This window comes from Acomys russatus, chromosome 4, assembly GCF_903995435.1.
Source record: "Acomys russatus chromosome 4, mAcoRus1.1, whole genome shotgun sequence".
In the NCBI taxonomy this organism is placed as follows: domain Eukaryota; kingdom Metazoa; phylum Chordata; class Mammalia; order Rodentia; family Muridae; genus Acomys; species Acomys russatus.
The window spans coordinates 75,003,993-75,025,073 of NC_067140.1; the positions used below are offsets into that span (position 1 = coordinate 75,003,993).

The 21,081-nt window shown below is 39.4% G+C and overlaps 1 protein-coding gene across 1 annotated transcript in view; it reads left to right on the forward strand.

The window, feature by feature from the left end:
• Nucleotides 1–398: 398 nt before the first annotated feature.
• The window catches only part of Sptlc3 (serine palmitoyltransferase long chain base subunit 3), a 105,919-nt gene continuing 85,236 nt past the window's right edge, over nt 399–21,081 (forward strand). Inside the window, exon 1 of the mRNA XM_051144928.1 lies at nt 399–515. Within this exon, the coding sequence (XP_051000885.1) occupies nt 399–515 (117 nt within the window). The remainder of the gene's footprint in view (nt 516–21,081) is intronic.

Consider the following 21,081-nt stretch of genomic DNA (forward strand, 5'->3'; position numbering starts at 1 on the left):
AGCTAGCCCTTCAGTACTTTGAACTCTGTGAGTGTGCCGTGTGTGCTGTGTGTGCCTTTAAAAGTCTCTCTGCCTCTCCATGTACCTCCTCGGTACTTGCCCCTGGAATTTTTTGTCCTCACGTTTCCTCAGCCTTAAAAAGCAGCTAGCAAGGCAGATTCCCTTTGTAGTTTCAGCAACAGCTTTGTTGCCATGGAACCCACAAAGCCAAGGGAGTATACTAGTAAAAGGTAACTGCTAAAGATCTGGTCAATAGATAAGTTGTCCTTCTGGAAAAGCCTGACTGGTAGGATTCCTTTCAGGGCTCTGCCCCAAAGTGATTTATGTCACTACTTAAAAACTGAAGCTTCAGGAGGCCTCTGTAAGAGAACTTGCCTTGGCCCCAGGACTTCTCACCAATGGCCAGTGCGACAGGTAGTAATACTATTAATGGGACTCTACAGAATTCCAAGACCCGAAATGGCAAATGGCAGAGCCCTGACCACGTGAAAAATGGAATCCCAAAAGAAGCCCAGGTAAGAAGGGATCTCTTACATCCTTAATCTGCACACCCAAAATAATTCTATATTTCTTTGCAATGCTGTTTAAGGCAGTCTTTACTCAAAAAAAAAAAAAAAAAAAAAAAAAAAAAAAAAAGTTTCTTTTGTGAGATAGTGTGCTGACTCTACACTTCAGCTAATCTTTTGTTAGGTGTGGCTGCCAGAAGCTTAGAATTGATGTAATGGACTTTCTTCTCTAGACTTCTCTAGAGAAGTCACAGTGTCCTCGATTGTCTAAAACACAGACTTTGCACACTTTTCATTCATTCTTGAGCATTTTGGGGTAAGAGATTGTGAAAGATCAAACTCTCTGTCTCACCAAACAAGCTGCTGCATTCAGGATGCTTCAGAAGAAAAGGAGGCGTGATGGTAAAACTTGCTGAGATTACATGGTAGATAACGCTTGTCCCTGGTTGCACATGAAATGCCTCTCTGGTTGGAAGGATCTTTTTGGTTTTTAACAGAGCATTGTCACAGCCCATAGCCTGATTACAGTCTGGTGTCTCTCTTTGAAATTTGACTCTGCCCTCTCCCACTCCTCCTGCCCACCCGCACCCCCACCTGAGGACTCTTTTCTAAGATCCACTTCAGGAAGTGGCTTAGCTGCTCTGAGCACTGAAAGCAGCACAGCATCTTTAAAACAGCCTTTCCAGTTATATCACACTTTTCCCTTTCATTTTTGGCCCCTGATGTTACAAAATATTTGAGGGGTTGGGCTAGTAACAAGAACTTAAGAAAATACTCAAAATAATGTTTCAAATCTGCGAGGCTCTTGAACAAAAGCAATTGTGTATGTCATATGTCATGCCAGGTCTGAGGCACAAGGTGAGCAAATCTGCCTTAAGGACAATCTTGAGTAGACAGGTAGGCAATCTCACTAAGGTGAATTGGGAAAGCTATGTGTAGAACTCCCTGTAACTCTTCTTTTGTTAAGTCATCCTAGGGAGCCAGCCTCTGCCAAGGGGAAAGGTCAGGTTATACCAAGCACCCAGATCAGAGGTGCAAGGGGCATGCACTCAAGAACCTGGCTAGTGTAGTAAATGGTATGGTCATCCAAATGGATTCCTCTCTTACAAAAAAGAAAGAAGAGAAATAAAAAAGAAAGAAAGAGAGAAATAAAAAAGAAAGGATGAATGAAAGAAAGACAGACAGAAAGAAAGAAAGAAAGAAAGAAAGAAAGAAAGAAAGAAAGAAAGAAAGAAAGACTGGGAAGCATCTACCAGAAATCCCTGGCTGGAGCAGGATGAAGGAAGGTGGCATAAGAGAACTTGTGGCACTGTGCGCCATCCACTCAGATCACTGCTAAGATGCCTCTTGTCCCTGAAGTACCTGTTTCTCTGGCCACTGTTTACCTTCTAGGTTAGTCTGATTCTTGGATACCTTATTTGAGCATAGATATCTTCAGAACAAGATTTTCTTTTCTTTACTTATCTTGGTTTCATAACTGTAGTGAATGGAAACATGTTTTCATTTTGATCCCAAGCGTGGGATGGAGAACAGGCTTATGAGAGAACAGGTGATGTTTATCCACTTAGAAGTCGAGCTGCTTCGTAGGGGGCTTGGTTTTTGTCAGATGAAAAACATCCTATTAGAGACTCTGAGAGGATGTGAGAAGAGATATAGATAGATAGATAGATAGATAGATAGATAGATAGATAGATACATACATACATACATACATACATACATACATACATACATACGTACGTACATACTTACATACATACATATGCCCAAAACAGGAGGCTGGGGCTTTTGGGGACTTGGTATTGTTGGGCTGTTCATCGATCCTAGAGAGAACTGCTCCAGCTCAGGGCTCCAACTGATGTGGCAGGTTCCAGCAGTAACCTTGGTGGAATTGCTAGTCTGTTGAAATCCTGCTGACTGCACAAAGGGAATCGCTCCCAGGAATGGAATTCGACAAGGTCTAGTCTCCTGATCCAGTTAACCTCCTTTATCTCCTATCTAGGGTAGCTGGGCTGGAAGGGAGGTAAAAGCTTTAAAGAACCCCAAATAAAGTTGGTTTGGAAAAGGTGAAGCCTACACATAACTATATTCTAGTGTTTGAAATTGAAAGAGTAAACAGACAGGACAGCAATTGGTATGTAAGGGAAGGACCACAGAGGTCCATAAGTGTAACTATTCAAGACTACAACACCCTCTGTCATGTAAGCTTCTTTAGAAATATCTGAGAGTGTCACTGCTATTGACTTTCTTGATAGCTCTTTCTGACAAGCCATCCAGATCTTGTTAGCTAAGATACATTTAGATGTTTCTAAGTTGAAATTGGCTTCTACCGAGAGCCTAAGTTATGTCTTAATAAATATTTACTGGAAAATAATCTCTAGTGAGATCATTACAGAATGAAGCAAACAAGAACTTATTTTCTCCACCCAAAGGATGAATACAGTTGTGTTTAATACTATGATCCTCATGCAGAAGTTTTACCCTATGTGCCCCTTAACAAGCTATGTCTTGACCAACCACCTGCCTATTGGCAAAAGCCATCTGTGAGAGCTTTTAAGTGCCTGAGATCACTGATCTTTCTAATGTTTGGCTGGGACTAAGGTTCTGCGGGACAGTCCCTCAAACTCTACCAGCTTCAATGATGATCTGTTTAACTTTTCTTTTCCTGCTTCCTTGCACTCACACAGAAATACAGTTACCTCTTGTGCGCACTGGTTACTCTGTAAGAATCTCTTGGCAAAAGATTTCCCAGCAGAGTAACAAAAAGTAACACTTTTGGGCAGTTTCTTGGGAATGTCCTTCATTTTCTCCCAGGGTAGCTTGATGTGAACTCTCTGGTCCCAACATGTGGGCTCAGTAGCCAAACCTCACTACCAACCAGGAGCCAGCACTTTTCCCTTTTGTCAGTTATCTAGTTTCCTTCTAGAGCTTTTCTAATCCTTAATCCAATTTCATTTCCTTTCTTTTAAAGCCCCATATGTCCTAGGGATGAACTGAAACAGGCTTTCACCCCTGATTAAGTCCATTCTTTGTTTAAAAGGTATTGAAGGAATCAGAGGAACTGCTACCACTATCTTAGGAAAAAGTACATATCCACTGTGATATGTAGACCATAGTTTACATAGTCATAGGCTAAACCACAGAAAACTAGATTATGCTATTAAGCAATGTAAAAACAACAACAGAAAAAAAAAAAAAAAAAAAAAAAAAAAAAAAAAAAAACCAAAGCAAAACAAAACCCAACCCACTGAATTTAGTAAAGAAGAGAACATATCAAATTCAAAATAATTTTCATGGATTTTTACCTTTGCACTCAAGCAGAAGAAATAGATAATATGAAAAGATCAAAATTTAAAACATAACACAGCAGCCTTTAATAATAAGGCACTGCGCTGTGGACAGAGACCTTCTCCAGCCTACTGGTTGAGTAAGGAGTATGGCATTTGCATAATAAAGAACTGGGGCAGGAAGTATGGGCAGGGCTTCGAGGTTGAGGGAGATACAGAGTCAGAGTCAGAAGGGAGCTGGGATCCTAGGCCAAAAGTGTAAGTGAGAACTGGTACTCAAGTTTCTTCACATGGTTCTCATTTCCTGCTTCAAGCAGGATGCCCATTGCAATAAATTTCCCTACAAAAAGTCACCTGTACAGAATTATAAAGCATCAATAATGTTTTAGACATTTTTCTAAAGCAAAGGTTCTCAATTTGTGGGTTGGGACCCCTTTGGGGGTTATATATCACATATCTTGCATATCAGCTATTTATATTATGGCTCATAACAGTAACTGTGGAATCCCAGCCACTGTAGCTCCATCTGATTGCTAGACTTCATCTTAGGCCTGTCCTCAGGGTCACCCCAGTTACTGTAAAAACCGCAAACTGTTGCAGGAAAAGGACCACCCTAGGCCTGCGTCAATCAGGGGACAGCAGGAAAGTACCTAAAGTCTCCAGATGTTTAGCATTTGGAGATCAGACTTGACCAATCCCTTAGCACCAACCCAACCTTGCTAAATGTCAACCAAACCTGTAACTGCCAAACTGGAAACTCCCACACTGTCATAACCATGATTTTAAAAAACCCTGCCTAATGGCAGTTCAGGGCCCTCTTACTAACCTGCTGCTTCAGTGAGGTTCTCGAGCCCTTGGGCTCAAGTTTAAATAAAGACCCCTTGCTTTTGTATATGGCTTTGGACTCCTGGTGGTCTTTGACGATCTAGCGCATCTTGCCTTACTTTTAGAGGCTGCTGAGGAAGTTAAATTTACATATCCTGCTAGCCAGGCATTTCCAGCTTCTGTAACAATTAAGAACACACTTTTTCATAGCCAGAAAACACAATATCTGTGGGTCATTCCAACATCAATTGACCAAATTTTATTGTGAAAGAACCTTGTTGTCTCTTTAAAACTAACCTTTTTCTTTAAAGGAAAAAAAAATGTTAATTGTTTTTATGTTAATTAAATTGTTTCAATGTGTACATGATGTTAAAATATTTATAAATTATTGTCAAGTGAAAATAAATGTCCTATATCATTGTTTCCTCAAAAAAATAAAATAAAACATAACACAGCATCATAAAGGATATTGAACAATTCAAACTAAATATAAATGAAGGGATGGTTATAGAGCATTTGTGGTTCTTTCAGAGGACCAGGGTTCAAGTCTCAGTACCAGTAAGGTAGTGCACAGTACCCCATAATAAATTTCCAGAGGTTTGGCACCTTCTTCTGGTCTCCACAGGCACCATGCTTATGTGCTGTACACTTAAGCACACATAAAAGCAAAACTTTCATACACGTAAAATAAAAATAAATAAATCTTTAAAATATGTCTAATTGAAGAGAAAAGGCCTTTTAAAACAGCACCAAAATAAAAAAGGGCATGTGAATAGATTTTTAATTTTAAAAAAAGAATAATTTAGAGGTGGTGATAAGATACTGTTGCAAGGCATGAAATAAATCTAGAATAAAAATAAATACATTAGCCAAATAATACAGGATAACCACACTACAATGCACAGACCTAAAGAAACTAAATAACAAGGAGGACCCTAGAAAGAAGGTTTAATTCTCATTGAGAACAACACATAGAATAGACACCAGAAGAAATTGAAGATAAGGAACAGAAAGGGAGCCTACCATAGAGGTACTTTGAAAGACTCCACACAGCAGCGGATCCAAGCAGATGCTGAGACTCAAAGTCAAACTCCACGTGGAGCACAAGAAGAGCTGAGGGACAAGAAAGACTTAGAGAAGTCAAAAGCTCCACAAGAAGACCAAGGGAGCCAACAAATCCAGGTGGAGCTGGGGATGCTGCAGAGACTGATGCACCAACCAAGGACCATGCATGGTATGGACCTAGACCCGCTGCTCAGTCTCCTTGTGGGTCCCATAATATGAGGAGTAGAGACTGCTTCTGTCATGGACTCTGGCCCCCCACGTTTATCACTTCCCCATGGCAGGGTGGCCTGAAGAGGATGCAGGCAGTCCAGATGAGACTTGATAGGCTGAGGTCAGATGTTAGGGGCGGAGGGCTCCCCTTTCTGAGGTCTAGGGGAAGGAGAGAGAGGGTATGAGGAAGGGAAGGTAGGATCTGGAGGGCGTGAGAGAAGGGGCTACAATGGACATGTAAAGTGAACAAAGTAAAAATTTAAAAATTAAAGAAATAAAAAATTAAAAAAGAATAAATGCATAAAATATTGACAGAAATAATAAGATGAAAATTTGCCAATTCTGTTCTATCATGGCTTATAGATTTCATGGGAGTAGCCCATCTCTTAAGATAGTCAAATAACTTTAAAAGTATATAGAAAATTAACAAGGGAAATTAAATAAGTTATTTGAAGAGACAATAATGAAGGACAATAAGCATTATGTTAACATGAAATAACTAGAGCCTTTTATATTAACAAATGAATATACAGTGGATATTAGAGGTGATTATAAATCTTTACATAAAAATAATGAAAAATATAGATTTAAAAAATAGATTTACATAAATTCATTATCATTATAGCATAAAAAAGATCAACAGAAGAAGAGGTTAAAAATTTATTCTCATAAAAATCAAATATTTCTTTCTGATTGACAAAACAAAAATTAAAAAAACAATCCCATAAAATGTCAAAAAGGCATATTATGGGCCAGGAAAATATTTTAAGTTCACAGCATAAAATAAAAATAATCAATCTATATAGACATTTTAGAACTCAACATTGAAAAAGTCTAAATCCAGAAATAAAAATGGGAAAATACATATAAATAAAGTAGGTGAGAGGGCACTCGAGGAGGAATTATCATAGAATCACAAAGAAATAAAGATCTACTTTCTCTCTTGTATCTACAACGTGCAAAATCAGGATGGAACATAGTTTGAAGAATCTAGTTATTCAGATCAATACAGCACCAATGGTAAAGCTCATAAATACAATTGTCAGTCAGTTCTTGATGTCAGTCATTTAAGATAATTTGCCTCACTTGATTCTTAGAACAATACTGCTAAATGATATTTATTTCCATTTTCTATAGATAAGGGAACTGAGGTGCTCAGAAAATGTCATTTTTCAAGGCCATAAGAGCTAGAAAGAAACTGTGCCATAAGGCCATTCACCTGAAAGGGTTTGGGCTCTCATTGTAAGCACAGACTCCAAGAACACCCTGCTGTCCTTCCTACTGCACACAATTCTGTAACTGAAAGTGTCGATGGTAACCAAAAAAATAATAGCTATTATTATTATAATTTTCTCTAACACGTATTGAGCTCTTTCAAAGTACTGGGCATTTTAAGTGTCTTACATCCACCATCTCACTACAGTGCTATTTGACTTGCTTCAGCAGTGAGGAAACAAAAAGTTTAAGCAAGGTCACCAGCTTATAGTAACCAAAACAAAGTTTTGGAAGTTAGGTTTGCCTAATCCCTGATCACAAGGCTTTGTTCCCTAATTCACATCTCTTCTCTAAACACACAAAACAGTGTTAGGAATGAGATGTACTGCTACCACTATGAAGGGGCCCATGGCACTTAACATTAAAGGACCGTATACGTATGGATTGCGGGTGTTATGGGTTGTTTTTTCCTTGTTATTTGGTTCTTAATAAAAATGTGAGGTCATTTTCACAAATAATTCTAAACTCACATATTAAAGCTTTGTATATACAGCACTGCCCAACCACAGACAACACCACTGCAGTAAACTATTTCCCTCCGTGCTTCATTCTAAACTATTTTGAGTTAAAGAACATGGATACCTTTGTGACCTTGAGTCATATGGACCCAGAGATAAGCACATAGGGAGCCCTAGAGGTTAAGTTGCCTGGTACTTTAGAATGCCTGCCCCTTTCAGAAGTTTGCTGCAGGCAGCATAGCTTCCCTGGATACACGGCTCAGTGTATGCAATATTTTCTGAAAAGATTGGTATCAGTAAACGATGGGTGACAAAATAAATGAACGGTGAGTATAAATTCTTTATGACATTTCTCATTCGCATTGAATTTAGACTTGACCTAATGGTTTACAGAGCTAATACGATATGACAAAGAGCATCCTGGGAATTCTGAGACTCAGCTCGAGAAGCCTTAAAGCATGAACCCAGTCTTTTTTTTTTTTTTTTTTTAATTTATTCTTGTTACATCTCAATGTTTATCCCATCCCTTGTATCCTCCCATTCCTCCCCCCCCCCCCCATTTTCCCATTATTCCCCTCCCCTATGACTGTTCCTGAGGGGGATTACCTCCCCCTGTATATTCTCATAGGGTATCAAGTCTCTTCTTGGCTACTTGCTGTCCTTCCTCTGAGTGCCACCAGGTCTCCCCCTCCAGGGGACATGGTCAAATGTGAGGCACCAGAGTACGTGAGAAAGTCGTATCACACTCTCCACTCAACTGTGGAGAATGTTCTGACCGTTGGCTAGATCTGGGTAGGGGTTTAAAGTTTACCTCCTGTATTGTCCTTGGCTGGTGCCTTAGTTTGAGTGGGACCCCTGGGCCCAAATCTGCCTATCATAATGTTCTACTTGTAGATTTCTAGGACACTCTGGATCCTTTTATTTTGCTGTTCTCCCATGCGTCTCTCATTTAGAGTCCCAATAGGAGGCCTTCCCCTCTGTCCCAGTTTCCTGGTAAGTGAAGGCTTTTGTGGGACATGCCCCTTGGGCTAGTATGCAGATATAAGTGAGTATATACCATTTGATTCTTTCTGCTTCTGGGTTAACTCACTCATTATGATCATTTCTAGCTCAATCCATTTATCCACAAATTTCGGGAATTCCTTGTTTTTAATAGCTGAGTAGTATTCCATAGTGTATATGTACCACAGTTTCTTTATCCACTCTTCTAGTGAGGGACACTTAGGCTGTTTCCATGTTCTGGCTATTATGAATAAGACTGCTATGAACATGGTTGAGCAAATTTTCTTGTTGTGTGCTGGAGCATCTTCTGGGTATATTCCAAGGAGTGGAATAGCTGGGTCTTGAGGAAGCCCTATTCCCATTTTTCTGAGATAGCACCAGATAGATTTCCAAAGTGGCTGTACTAGTTTGCATTCCCACCAGCAATGAAGGAGTGTTCCTCTCTCCCCACATCCTCTGAACCCAGTCTTAATAGAACAGTTACTCTTGGAACTTGGAGTTTTGGGGCAGGAACCCATGTAGATAAGGTGAAGCCCAAGTAGAAAGAAGAAAGTGTCTGCAGTGTGTTCTTAGCTGAGAAGTCTTACCAACTTGCCCACCATACAACTGAGCTACCTTCATGGTGGTCCCACTCTCCTTTGGGGCCTGTCTGTTCCAATTGATTCTTGTGTCCCATCTGAGCTCTGCCAAATGACATATTTCCAAATGATGCTTGCTTTAAGTGTGGTGGTGCTTTATGACTCAGCAATAGGAACTTACATATGGGTATTCTGTTGGTTTGAAATGCATAGAGAAGTCATTCTTTCATAACCATTTTCTGTACCTACACTTAAATTTTGAGGTGTTTGTTTTCATCATTCATTGCTCTCGAGTTTCGGCCATGATGCATTTCCCCAGGCTGTAAACAAACATGTATCTTATTTTGTTCTATTTTGCTTTGCTTGGTAGAAAGAATTGTGTGTTTAAACTAGATTCGTATCTGGCTGCAAGATCCAAATATATCAACTCAAATATCTTCCGCACAAAATCAAAACCATTTGCATAAATTATTAAACCTGGTAAGACGATAAATGATATGTCCATCTTCACCTTCTTGGGTTGTGGTACTAACATCTGGTGCTGGAACACAGAAGCTACAAGAACTATTGCAACTGTCTCCAGAGAGTGCATCTAGTGAGATGCACTAAGTAAATTCATTTCTTTTTACTATCTATGGAGACCTCAATAATATCTATTAAACTTAGCCACCAAACCTTTTCCCTCCATTGTAGGAGAGTACTCAACAATGTATATAGTAGGAGCTCAGTAATTCTAGACATAAGCTCTGAATTACTTTATCCAATGGAAACTTCCCAATCTTTACATTGTCCAGCTTACCAGCAGTATTAGTCACGAATATTCACTCTCCCTTTCTATTGTCTGAATAGTGACCGTTTCCTCCAAGAGTCCACAGGTTAAAACTTGGTACTGAGTATGGTAGCACTGAGGTAATAGGACTTTCAAGAGCTAAGCTTAAAGAAAGGTCATTAGGTGACTAGAGACTGCCATTGGAGATAACAAAAGTAATTCTTGTGGGGCCCTGAGTTAATTCTCATGAGATGGAGTACAAGTGTGAATCCACTCCCTGAGTCACTCTGCCTCTTTGTCTATATGTGATCTCTTGCCCTTTGTCACAAGGCAGTACAGTCAATGACATCCTTGCTAGGAACAACACTCTACTGTTTGGAGACTCAGTCTCCAAGCATGTCCGTTAAATAAACCTCTTTGTAAATTACTCAACTTCAGGTTTGCAATAAGCAATGAAAAGCAATGATATACTTAAGACATCCTTCTCTTGGTTTTTAGGGTGTGACAGTCTTGATTTTCCTCCTTTATCAATAAGTATTCCTTTCAGGCTTATGTTCATGTTCCTTGCTCATGTGTTTGGCCTACAAACAATGGCAACCTAAGGTTCAACTCTTGTATCTTTTCTTTTCCAATGGCATTGGCTCTCACAGTGCTATGTATCTTTCATGATGATCTGACCTTGTCTCCTCACTATACCTGCAGAAGGTATTTACAAACAGCTATTACGTGTACACACACACAAACACACACACACACACATACACACACACACACACTTGATTTCCTACTTAATCTCTGACCTTGGATATTCAAAAGGTTCTTAAACATAACATAAACAACTGAGTTTCTGCTACTCCTCTTTCCATTGCTCAAACATGCTCTGCATATGGCCCATCTCTTCTCAGGAAACAACAACTCTGTCCTTCTTGTGGCTCAGACCAAAAACCTAGGCATCATTCATGACTTTTCTTATTTCTTTTTACCCTTTTTACATTCGTGTTAGTTTGATTCTCCCTGCCTCTTAAAAGAAAAGAAAATATGCCTGAATAGAAAGAAGCTAACTAATCCCTCAGAAATCTGGGCTTGTCATCGGATGCTAATAAATTCTGCATTCCTCAGAATCTGATATCTAAGAAAAGGTAGTTCAATCCGTTTTCCTGTCAATTACCTCATACACAAAATAACTTTCTAAAAGTTTAACTAATAAGCTTTTACATTGCTCCATAGTTAAGAGCTTTACAAACACTAACGTGTTCAGTCCTCAAATAACCACATGTGGTTACATTTTTCTGCCCATTTTATAGATGAATAAATAGAGTCTTAACCTGGTTAAGTTACCTGTTTAAATATCTAGTTACTCATATAGGCTGGTCCCTTTGTCTAAATTTTTTGGCACTAGACAAAAAGCCTTTTAATATAACATTTTATTATAAATATTTGCGAACTTGCAAATTTATTTTACTTCTACAAGAAAAGCTCAGGTATCTGTCACTTACATCCCACGCTGATATTTCTATATTCTGTTGTATGTCTACTCATTTATGTCTACCTCTGCTCATGGAGCTGTAGAGCCATGACACTTTGTCCCTAAGTCACCCACCATGCATATCCCTAACGGGGCTTTAACATTTGCCCATACTTCTTTTTATTTGAGGTAAAATTTACAGTAAAATATACAAACATAACTTATTTCTTTCAGTGGATTTTGACCTACACTGTCTTCTAATTAATTTTACTGGATAGATTTTCCTCATCCCATTCGACTTTGAACACTTTTCTTTCTTTCTTTCTTTCTTTTTTTTTTTTTTTTTTTTTTTTTGCTATTTTTTTTATTAATTTATTCTTGTTACATCTCAATGTTTATCCCATCCCTTGTATCCTCCCATTCCTCCCCCCCCCCATTTTCCCATTATTCCCCTCCCCTATGACTGTTCCTGAGGGGATTACGTCCCCCTATATATTCTCATAGGGTATCAAGTCTCTTCTTGGCTACTTGCTGTCCTTCCTCTGAGTGCCACCAGGTCTCCCCCTCCAGGGGACATGGTCAAATGTGAGGTACCAGAGTACGTGAGAAAGTCGTATCACACTCTCCACTCAACTGTGGAGAATATTCTGACCATTGGCTAGATCTGGGAAGGGGTTTAAAGTTTACCTCCTGTATTGTCCTTGGCTGGTGCCTTAGTTTGAGCGGGACCCCTGGGCCCAAATCTGCCTATCATATTGTTCTACTTGTAGATTTCTAGGACACTCTGGATCCTTTTATTTTGCTGTTCTCCCATGCGTCTCTCATTTAGAGTCCCAATAGGATGCCTTCCCCTCTGTCCCAGTTTCCTGGTAAGTGAAGGCTTTTGTGGGACATGCCCCTTGGGCTAGTATGCAGATATAAGTGAGTATATACCATTTGATTCTTTCTGCTTCTGGGTTAACTCACTCATTATGATCATTTCTAGCTCAATCCATTTATCCACAAATTTCGGGAATTCCTTGTTTTTAATAGCTGAGTAGTATTCCATAGTGTATATGTACCACAGTTTCTTTATCCACTCTTCTAGTGAGGGACACGTAGGCTGTTTCCATGTTTTGGCTATTATTAATAAGGCTGCTATGAACATGGTTGAGCAAAGTTTCTTGTTGTGTGCTGGAGCATCTTCTGGGTATATTCCAAGGAGTGGAATAGCTGGGTCTTGAGGAAGCCCTATTCCCATTTTTTCTGAGATAGCACCAGATAGATTTCCAAAGTGGCTGTACTAGTTTGCATTCCCACCAGCAATGAAGGAGTGTTCCTCTCTCCCCACATCCTCGCCAGCATGTGGTGTCGCTTGAATTTTTGATCTTAGCCATTCTGATGGGTGTAAGATGGAATCTCAGAGTTGTTTTGATTTGCATTTCCCTGATGACTAAGGAGGTTGAGCATTTCTTTAAGTGTTTCTCAGCCATTTGATACTCCTCTGTTGAAAATTCTCTGTTTAGTTCCAAGCCCCATTTCTCAATTGGGTTATTCGGTTTGGTGGTGTTTAATTTCTTGAGTTCTTTATATATTTTGGATATTAGACCTTTGTCAGATGTAGGGTTGGTGAAGATTTTTTCCCAGTCTGTAGGCTGTCGCTTTGTTCTCTTGACAGTGTCTCCTGCCTTACAGAAGCTTCTCAGCCTCATGAGGTCCCATTTATTAATGGTTGACATTAAGGCCTGGGCCGTTGGTGTTCTGTTCAGGAAGTTGTCTCCTGTGCCAATATGTTCCAGGCTCTTTCCCACTTTTTCCTCTAAGTGGCTTAGTGTCTCTGGTTTTATGTTGAGGTCTTTAATCCACTTGGATTTGAGTTTTGTGCAAGGTGACAAATATGGGTCCAGTTTCATTTTTTTACACATAGACCTCCAGTTAGACCAGCACCATTTGTTGAAGATGCTATCCTTTTTCCATTGAATGGATTTGGCTTCTTTGTCAAAAATCAAGTGACCATATGTGTGTGTATTCATATCTGGGTCTTCGATTTGATTCCACTGATCAACCAGCCTGTTGCTGTGCCAGTACCATGCTGTTTTAAGTACTATTGCTTTATAGTACAGTTTGAGATCAGGTATGGAGATTCCTCCGGAGCATCTTTTATTGTACAAGATTGTTTTAGCTATTCTGGGTTTTTTGTTTTTCCATATGAAGTTCAGAATTGAACTTTCAATGTCTTTAAAAAATTGTGTAGTTATTTTGATAGGGATTGCATTGAATCTGTAGATTGCTTTTGGTAGGATGGCCATTTTTACTATGTTAATTCTCCCGATCCATGAGCAAGGAAGATCACGCCATCTTCTCAGGTCATCTTCAATCTCTTTCTTCAGAGTTTTGAAATTTTTTTCATACAAGTCCTTCACTTGCTTAGTTAGGGTAACTCCTAGATATTTTATATTGCTTGTGGCTAATGTGAAGGGTGTGGTTTTCCTAATTTCTTCCTCTGCAAGCTTGTCATTTGTGTATAGGAAGGCTACAGACTTTTTTGAGTTAATTTTGTATCCAGCCAATTTGCTGAAGGTGTTTATCAGCTTTAGGAGTTCTCTGGTGGAGTTTTGAGGGTCACTTATGTACACTATCATATCATCTGCAAAGAGGGATAATTTGACTTCCTCCTTTCCCATTTGGATACCCTTGATCTCCTTTTGTTGTCTTATTGCTCTGGCTAGAACTTCGAGTACTATATTGAAGAGATATGGAGAGAGTGGGCAGCCTTGCCTTGTTCCCGATTTGAGAGGAATTTCCTTGAGTATCTCATCATTTACTTTGATTTTGGCTATTGGCTTGCTGTATATAGCCTTTATTATGTTGAGGAAAGTGCCTTGTATCCCCGATCTCTCTAAAACTTTAAACATGAATGGGTGTTGAATTTTATCAAATGCTTTCTCTGCATCCAAGGAGATGATCATGTGGTTTTTTATTTTCAGTTTGTTTATATGGTGGATTACATTGATGGATTTCCGTATATTAAACCATCCCTGTTGCTATTTTTTTTTAATTAATTTATTCTTGTTACATCTCAATGGTTATCCCATCCCTTGTATCCTCCCATTCTTCCCTCCCTCCCATTTTCCCATTATTCCCCTCCCCTATGACTGTTCCTGAGGGGGATTTCCTCCCCCTGTATCTGCTCATAGGGTATCAAGTCTCTTCTTGGTAACCTGTTGTTCTTCCTCTGATTGCCACCTGGTCTCCCCCTCCAGGGGACATGGTCAAATGTGAGGCACCAGAGTGAGAAAATCATAATCCACTCTCCACTCAACTGTGGAGAATATTCTGACCATTGGCTAGATCTGGGTAGGGGTTTAAAGTTTACCTCCTGTATTGTCCTTGGCTGGTGCCTTAGTTTGAGCGGGACCCCTGGGCCCAAATCTGCCTATCATAATGTTCTACTTGTAGGTTTCTAGGACCCTCTGGATCTTTCTACTTTGCTATTCTCCCATGCTTCTCTCGTCTAGAGTCCCAATAGGATGTCCTCCCTTCTGTCCAAAGGGGCATGTCCCATGAAAGCCTTCACTTACCAGGAAACTGGGACAGAGGGGTGAACACTTTTCTTAACATAGAAATATTTAATCTCTAACATGAGAATCAAAATACAGATTAGCATCTGGTTAAGTACAGGAAGGGCTCACCTGTCAGCTTTCAACTAGAAAAACAACCCTGCTGAAGAGTCATAGTCCTAGTGGAACCAAGAGCTACTTTTAGTTTTGTCTTTAAAACAATCCACTTAATGATAGGCATTCTAAGGTTAGAAAACCTCACAATTCCATCCATTCTTTTTCTTGCTAAAAATGAGGAACAGCCATTTATCTAGGCTGCCACTTCTCTCTCTCTCTCTCTTTTTTTTTTTTAAGTTTATTTATTTATTCACTTTACATGTTGGTCATGTCCCCCTCCCTCCTCATCTCCCAGTCACACCTCTCCCATTTCCCTGTCCCCCTCCCCTATTCCTTAGAAAAGGGAAGCCGCCTTTCCCATCCACCCCAGCTCCTCAAGTCACATCAAGACTAAATGCTTCCTCTTTCACTGTGGCCTGGCAAGGAAGTACTGCCAGGGGGAAGGGACCAAAAAGCTGGCAAGAGTCCATGTCAGAGAAAGCCCCCACTGCCCTTACTAAAGAACACACATGAAGCCTGTGTTCCCCATGGGCTACATCTATGTGGAGGACCTAGGTCCAGATCATTCATGGTTCTTGGTTGGTGCTTCAGTCTCAGAAAGCCCCTCTGGGCCCTGGCTAGTTGGCTATGTTGGTCTTTTGTAGAACTGCTGTTACCTCCAGGTCCTTTCCTCCTTCCCCCCACTTTTCCACGAGACTCCCTAAATATCTCCCAATGTTTGCCTGTGAGTCTCAGCATCTGTTTCAAACTGCTGCTGGGTGGAGTCTCTCAGAGGACACCCGTACTGGGCTTCTGTCTGTAAGCATAGCAGAATATTGTTAATAATGTCAGAGATTGGCTCTCCCCCATGGGGTAGGTCTTGGGTTGGTCCAGGCATTGGTTGGACATTCCTTCAATCTCTGCTCTATCTGCTCTATCTTTATCCCTGTACCTCTTTCAAGCTGTCACAACCAAGAGTCCTGGCCTTTTGATATTCAGTGCAAGGTCTTTCCTGTGAAGCCCCGGAGAGATCCTTTTTTAAAACAAACAAACAAACAAACAAGCAAAAAAACTCAGTTTCACAACTGATATCATAAAACTAGAAGGAGGAGCATGAAACAGTGAAATGAGATCCTCAGATGGGGAAAATAATCATAATCACGTACATGAGATACTCCTGAGGAAGGGAAAGAAGAACGGAAGTGAAATGGCTTTCATTTACACTTGAATGCAAAGAAGATAACAAGGTAGAACAGGAGGAGAGCAAGGAGAGGAAATAATTGTGAAGTATATATGAAAATATGGCAAACAAGCCACTGGGCAAAATCTCGGTTCTACCACAGACAGAATTCTGCCTAAAAATGGGCAAGCTTGGATGCTGGCAGAGTCAATGGCCAAGACAGGGTAAGCAAGGCCTCAATAGTTCCTGCCTCACAAATGTATCTGTCAGATATGCTGGGCCAGAAGGCTGAAGAGATGCTCCAACATTATAGAGAGTGTTGAGTGACTATTCAGGCAGCAAACTGTCTCTGTTGGGAAACTGCTTACTTGCAATCCTTGTCTACGCAGGTAATTAATTTTATTCCTTCTCAAGTCTCTGATGGGGTTGAAGACCAGATAGTTTAGTTTTACAATTAAGCTTAGTGGTTTAGGGGTCAAGATGTTTTTAGGTCTAGAAAGATGTTTTAAGTTGAAATAATAAGATATGACAGATATTCATTTACATTCAGATTTTTAGACTCATCAAGATAGGAAAGATGTTTTCTTCAAGGCTGCCAAATACAAATAGTCAAAACACTATGAATGTAACATTTATACAATTCCTGATTGTTTCATGGTTCTTCTTGCTCTAAAAAGTTTATTGTATATATGTGTAATAATATAAATGTATATGTAAAAAATAAAAAATAATAAAAAAAGAAAATGCTATAATAAAACTCATTACCTTAAATGCTAATTTTAAAAAACCATTCAAAATCAGTACTGTAAAATTGCATCTGACAGAAGTAAATACATTTCCTTTTCCTTCTGAAAATAAAAATTACACAAAAGCACTTCGATTTCTGCTTTAGAAATTAATTACAATTGGAGTTAAGGATTCTTATAGACATACAGATCTTAATTAATAGGAACTAATTAATATCTATTTATTAATTAAATTAATTTATTTATAGTGATTTAAATTAATTATAACTGTATTTAAGGATTGTTATAGACATACAGATTTACTTTTAAAGTGAACTTAAAATTTACCTTTGCTTTAAGATTTACTTTTGCTCTTTTAAAAAATATCATTAATCCTCACAATAGACACTCAGGTTTCACATATAAGTAGCCAATGTTTGGAAAGGTTAGATAATAGTCTACACCTGGCAAACTGTAACAACAGGACCTTCTAACTATTAATGCCACATATGCATCACCATATTCTTCAGCCCTGATGCCCTAGAGCTGTCAATCAGAGGTAGAGCTTGGAGATTTCATTTACTCTTTTGTGCTTGAATCCAGTTCCACATTGGTAGGTCTATAACCTTAATCAAATAGCTTGATTCTCTTTGTCCTTCAGCTTCCTCGTTTGGACAGTGGGGATGCTAGCAGTGCCGGCAATGGGCTGCTCTAAGAAATAAATGCATTAACACGTGCAAGTTCCCAGGGTCGTACCAGGCCCCAAGAGGCAACTACTCAATAAATATGCTATCTTGTAAGTGTTTGCACGTGCAAAACACTCTCCAGTTTATAGTCCCATCCATTCTTTGAAATGTTAACATAATATGATAAGATGATACATATTGGAGATGCCTTAACACACAGTTGTAAACACTTGAATAAAATGCCAAGTCCTCTAATGAAATGGAATGGAATGTTAGCACACCCCTTTCATTGCCATGTTGAATTCTGCTCTAGTAACCATTGTTCGTAAAACACACATACATACATACATACATATGCACGTGCATGTACACAAACATACACGTACATACACACACATGCGCCCACACACTATAATTTGGGTTATTACACTTGCTCAAAAAATAGTTTTGAGTGTTAGTAAATTTTCAAAAGTCTATGTTTAAAAAGACAATGTTTGAATTCTACCTTAAATTTTCTCAGGATGGAATTAAGGATTTTATACTAAATATCAAAGAACAAGGCTTCTGTGGCTCTCTTAAAAAATCATTTACCTTTGCCTCACATTTTTACATTATTTAGGATATCAATTCCACATTATATTCTTCTGAATCTTAGACCAGGCTTCCTTCTATATGGAAAGTGAGTTAATTCATTCTCTGGCCCTTTCCCCAGCTTTCCCAAGCCATTGGCATCAGTGACTCAGTGGGGACTCTGATGCAACATGTGTGATGTTCAGCTGCCTACTTTAATATTTATTCCTAAAAACGCTTGACTCAACATCTTCTCAAACATTAGAACAACAACGCCAAAGGGGGGCCTATGACCTCATTAAACCATATTATTTGCTTTATTTTTATTGGTTATTTATTTACTTTACAAACCAATAGCAGCTTCCTCCCTCTCCTCTCTTCTCAGTCCTTCCCTGTCACCTCACCTCCCTGCCCCATCCACCCCTTCTCCCTTTCCCTGAAGAAAGAGAGAGGCCTCCCATGGATATCAACTAGCCTTGGCATATCAAGTTGGATATTAGGTGCATCTTCTTCTATCGAGGCTAGACAAGGCAGCCCAGTTAGGGGGAAGGGGTCCTTAGGCAGGCAATGTAGTCAGAGGCATCCCTTGTTCCCACTTTAGGAGCTCCACATGAAGACCAAACTGCACAACTGGTACATGTGTGCAGAGGGCCGAGGTCCATCCCATTCATGGCTCCTCCTTGGCAGTTCAGTCTCTATGAGCCCCTGTGGGCCCAGGTTAGTTGATTCTGTAGGGTTTCTTGTGATGTCCTTGACTCTTCTGGCTCCTTCAATCCTTCCTCTCCATCTTCTGCAGAATTCCCCAAGCTCCATTTAATGTTTGGCTGTGTGTCTCTCCATCAGTTTCCATCAGTTGCTCTGTGAAGCCTCTCTGATGGCATTTATGCTAGGCTTCTGTCTGCAAGTATAGCAGAATAGCATTAATAGGGTCAGGGTGTTGGGTGGCCCTTCCCTCAATTCAGCTCCATCTTTTACCTCTGCAAGAAAATTGTGGATATAGGTTTTGTAGCTGGGTTGGTACCCAATCCCTCCATTGGAAGTCTTGACCACTTACAAGAGATGGACAGTTCAGGCTCCATATCCCCTATTACTTGGAATCGTAGCTAGGGTCACCCTTATAAGTTCCTGGGAGTTTATGTCATCCTAAGTTTCTAGCTCGGTCCAGAAATGCCTCTTAACCCAGTTGTCTCTCCTAGTACTCTCTTCATCTTCCTCCATCTTTTCCCCACCTCATTCCTCTTGTTTCTGTTCTCACCCACATATATTAGTGTTAACTTTCTCAATGGATTCAAGTTTTCTGTCCATAGAGTATGAAAACGCAAAGGGCTGATGCCAATTGGTTCAGCCCAGAGAACCCAGACTTTAGGATCTCATAAATTTATAGGAATCCAATCTTTAAAATTTTTTTGTTTTTCGAGACATGGTTTCCCTGTGTAGCCTTGGTTTGCCTGGACTCACTTTGTAGAACAGCCTGGCCTCAAACTCACAGTGATCCATCTGCCTCTGCCTCCCTGGGAGCTGGAATTAAAGGTGTGCATCATCATACCTAGATTTAAAAGTTAAGTCCACTATAGAAACTTCTTTTTTGTCATGATCTAAAATGTTATAATAATTCATCCCTGCTATAAATATCACACATAAATCCAGAAAAGAAAAGGCATCAACATGAAGGGGTTATAACGTCTGAATAATGATAGTCACTAAGGCACACATGTGCCCTTAGATACATGCATGTTGTATGCATATAAACGTATGCACAAATATCACTTTCTAATTTTACCATTTATTATATCAGTAAAATATTTACCTGATGTCTTGCAAGCACTTAGGAAAAGTTAGAATCACTTTTTAAAGGCAGAACGTACCTTATGATCATATAATGGGGGAGGAGGTTCCCCTCAGTCACAGTCATAGGGGAGGGGAATAGGGTGAAAGTGGGAGGAAAGGAGGGAAGAATTGGAGGATACAAGGGATGGGATAACAATTGAGATGTAATATAAATGAATTAATAAATAATAAAAGAGAAAAATAAAATAAAATTCCAGTTGTGAAGGGAATAGGGTGAAAGCAGGAGGGAGGGAGGAATGGGAGGATACAAATGATGGGATAACAATTTAGTTGTATTCTGAATAAATTAATTAAATTATTAAAATAAAAAAATAAAATTCCGGTTTTGAAACAAAAAAAAAAAAAAGAAAAGACAGAACAATGTGAAAGAGTCGTTTATATATCTGTCAAACTCCCATACCACAGTTACTCACTCCTATGTCTTTTAAAACAGAACCTTTTGCTCCTTTCCAGAAAAACACCATCTTGGAACACTCCACTTTTTACTGTTGATGTGGCCTTTGCTTTCGTTTTTATATAGAATACAGTTGATAAACAACTACAGCCACTTGCCTAAGATCTCAAAATGACTTGTAGAAAGATCTACCTCTCCTACTAGCAATTTCAGGTACCTGTTCACATCACATGCCTTGACATCACCAAAAACCCCTAACCAAACCTTATAAAAAGCCTGGGATTTAACATTTTTTGTCAGTCAATGGGAATGACTTAGGGTAAATGGGAAAATACCACAAATGGCAGGACTTGGGCTTTGAGTTGATGGCTAGGACAGCTAACCATTTTTTTTTTCCATTGGATTTATGCTTGCTACTGGTATTCTTATTGGGCCCAGTGGACAAGGTATTCACAAACTCACTCCAAAATTCAGAAATAAAAATATAGTGTGGCAGTCTGAAAAAAAAAATATTTGATAGCTAAAATTAACAGTTTTCTTGCATCAGTTAGTTTGGGGCCCTTTTATTCTTGCCTTGCACCTTACAATAGTTTGGGATCAGAA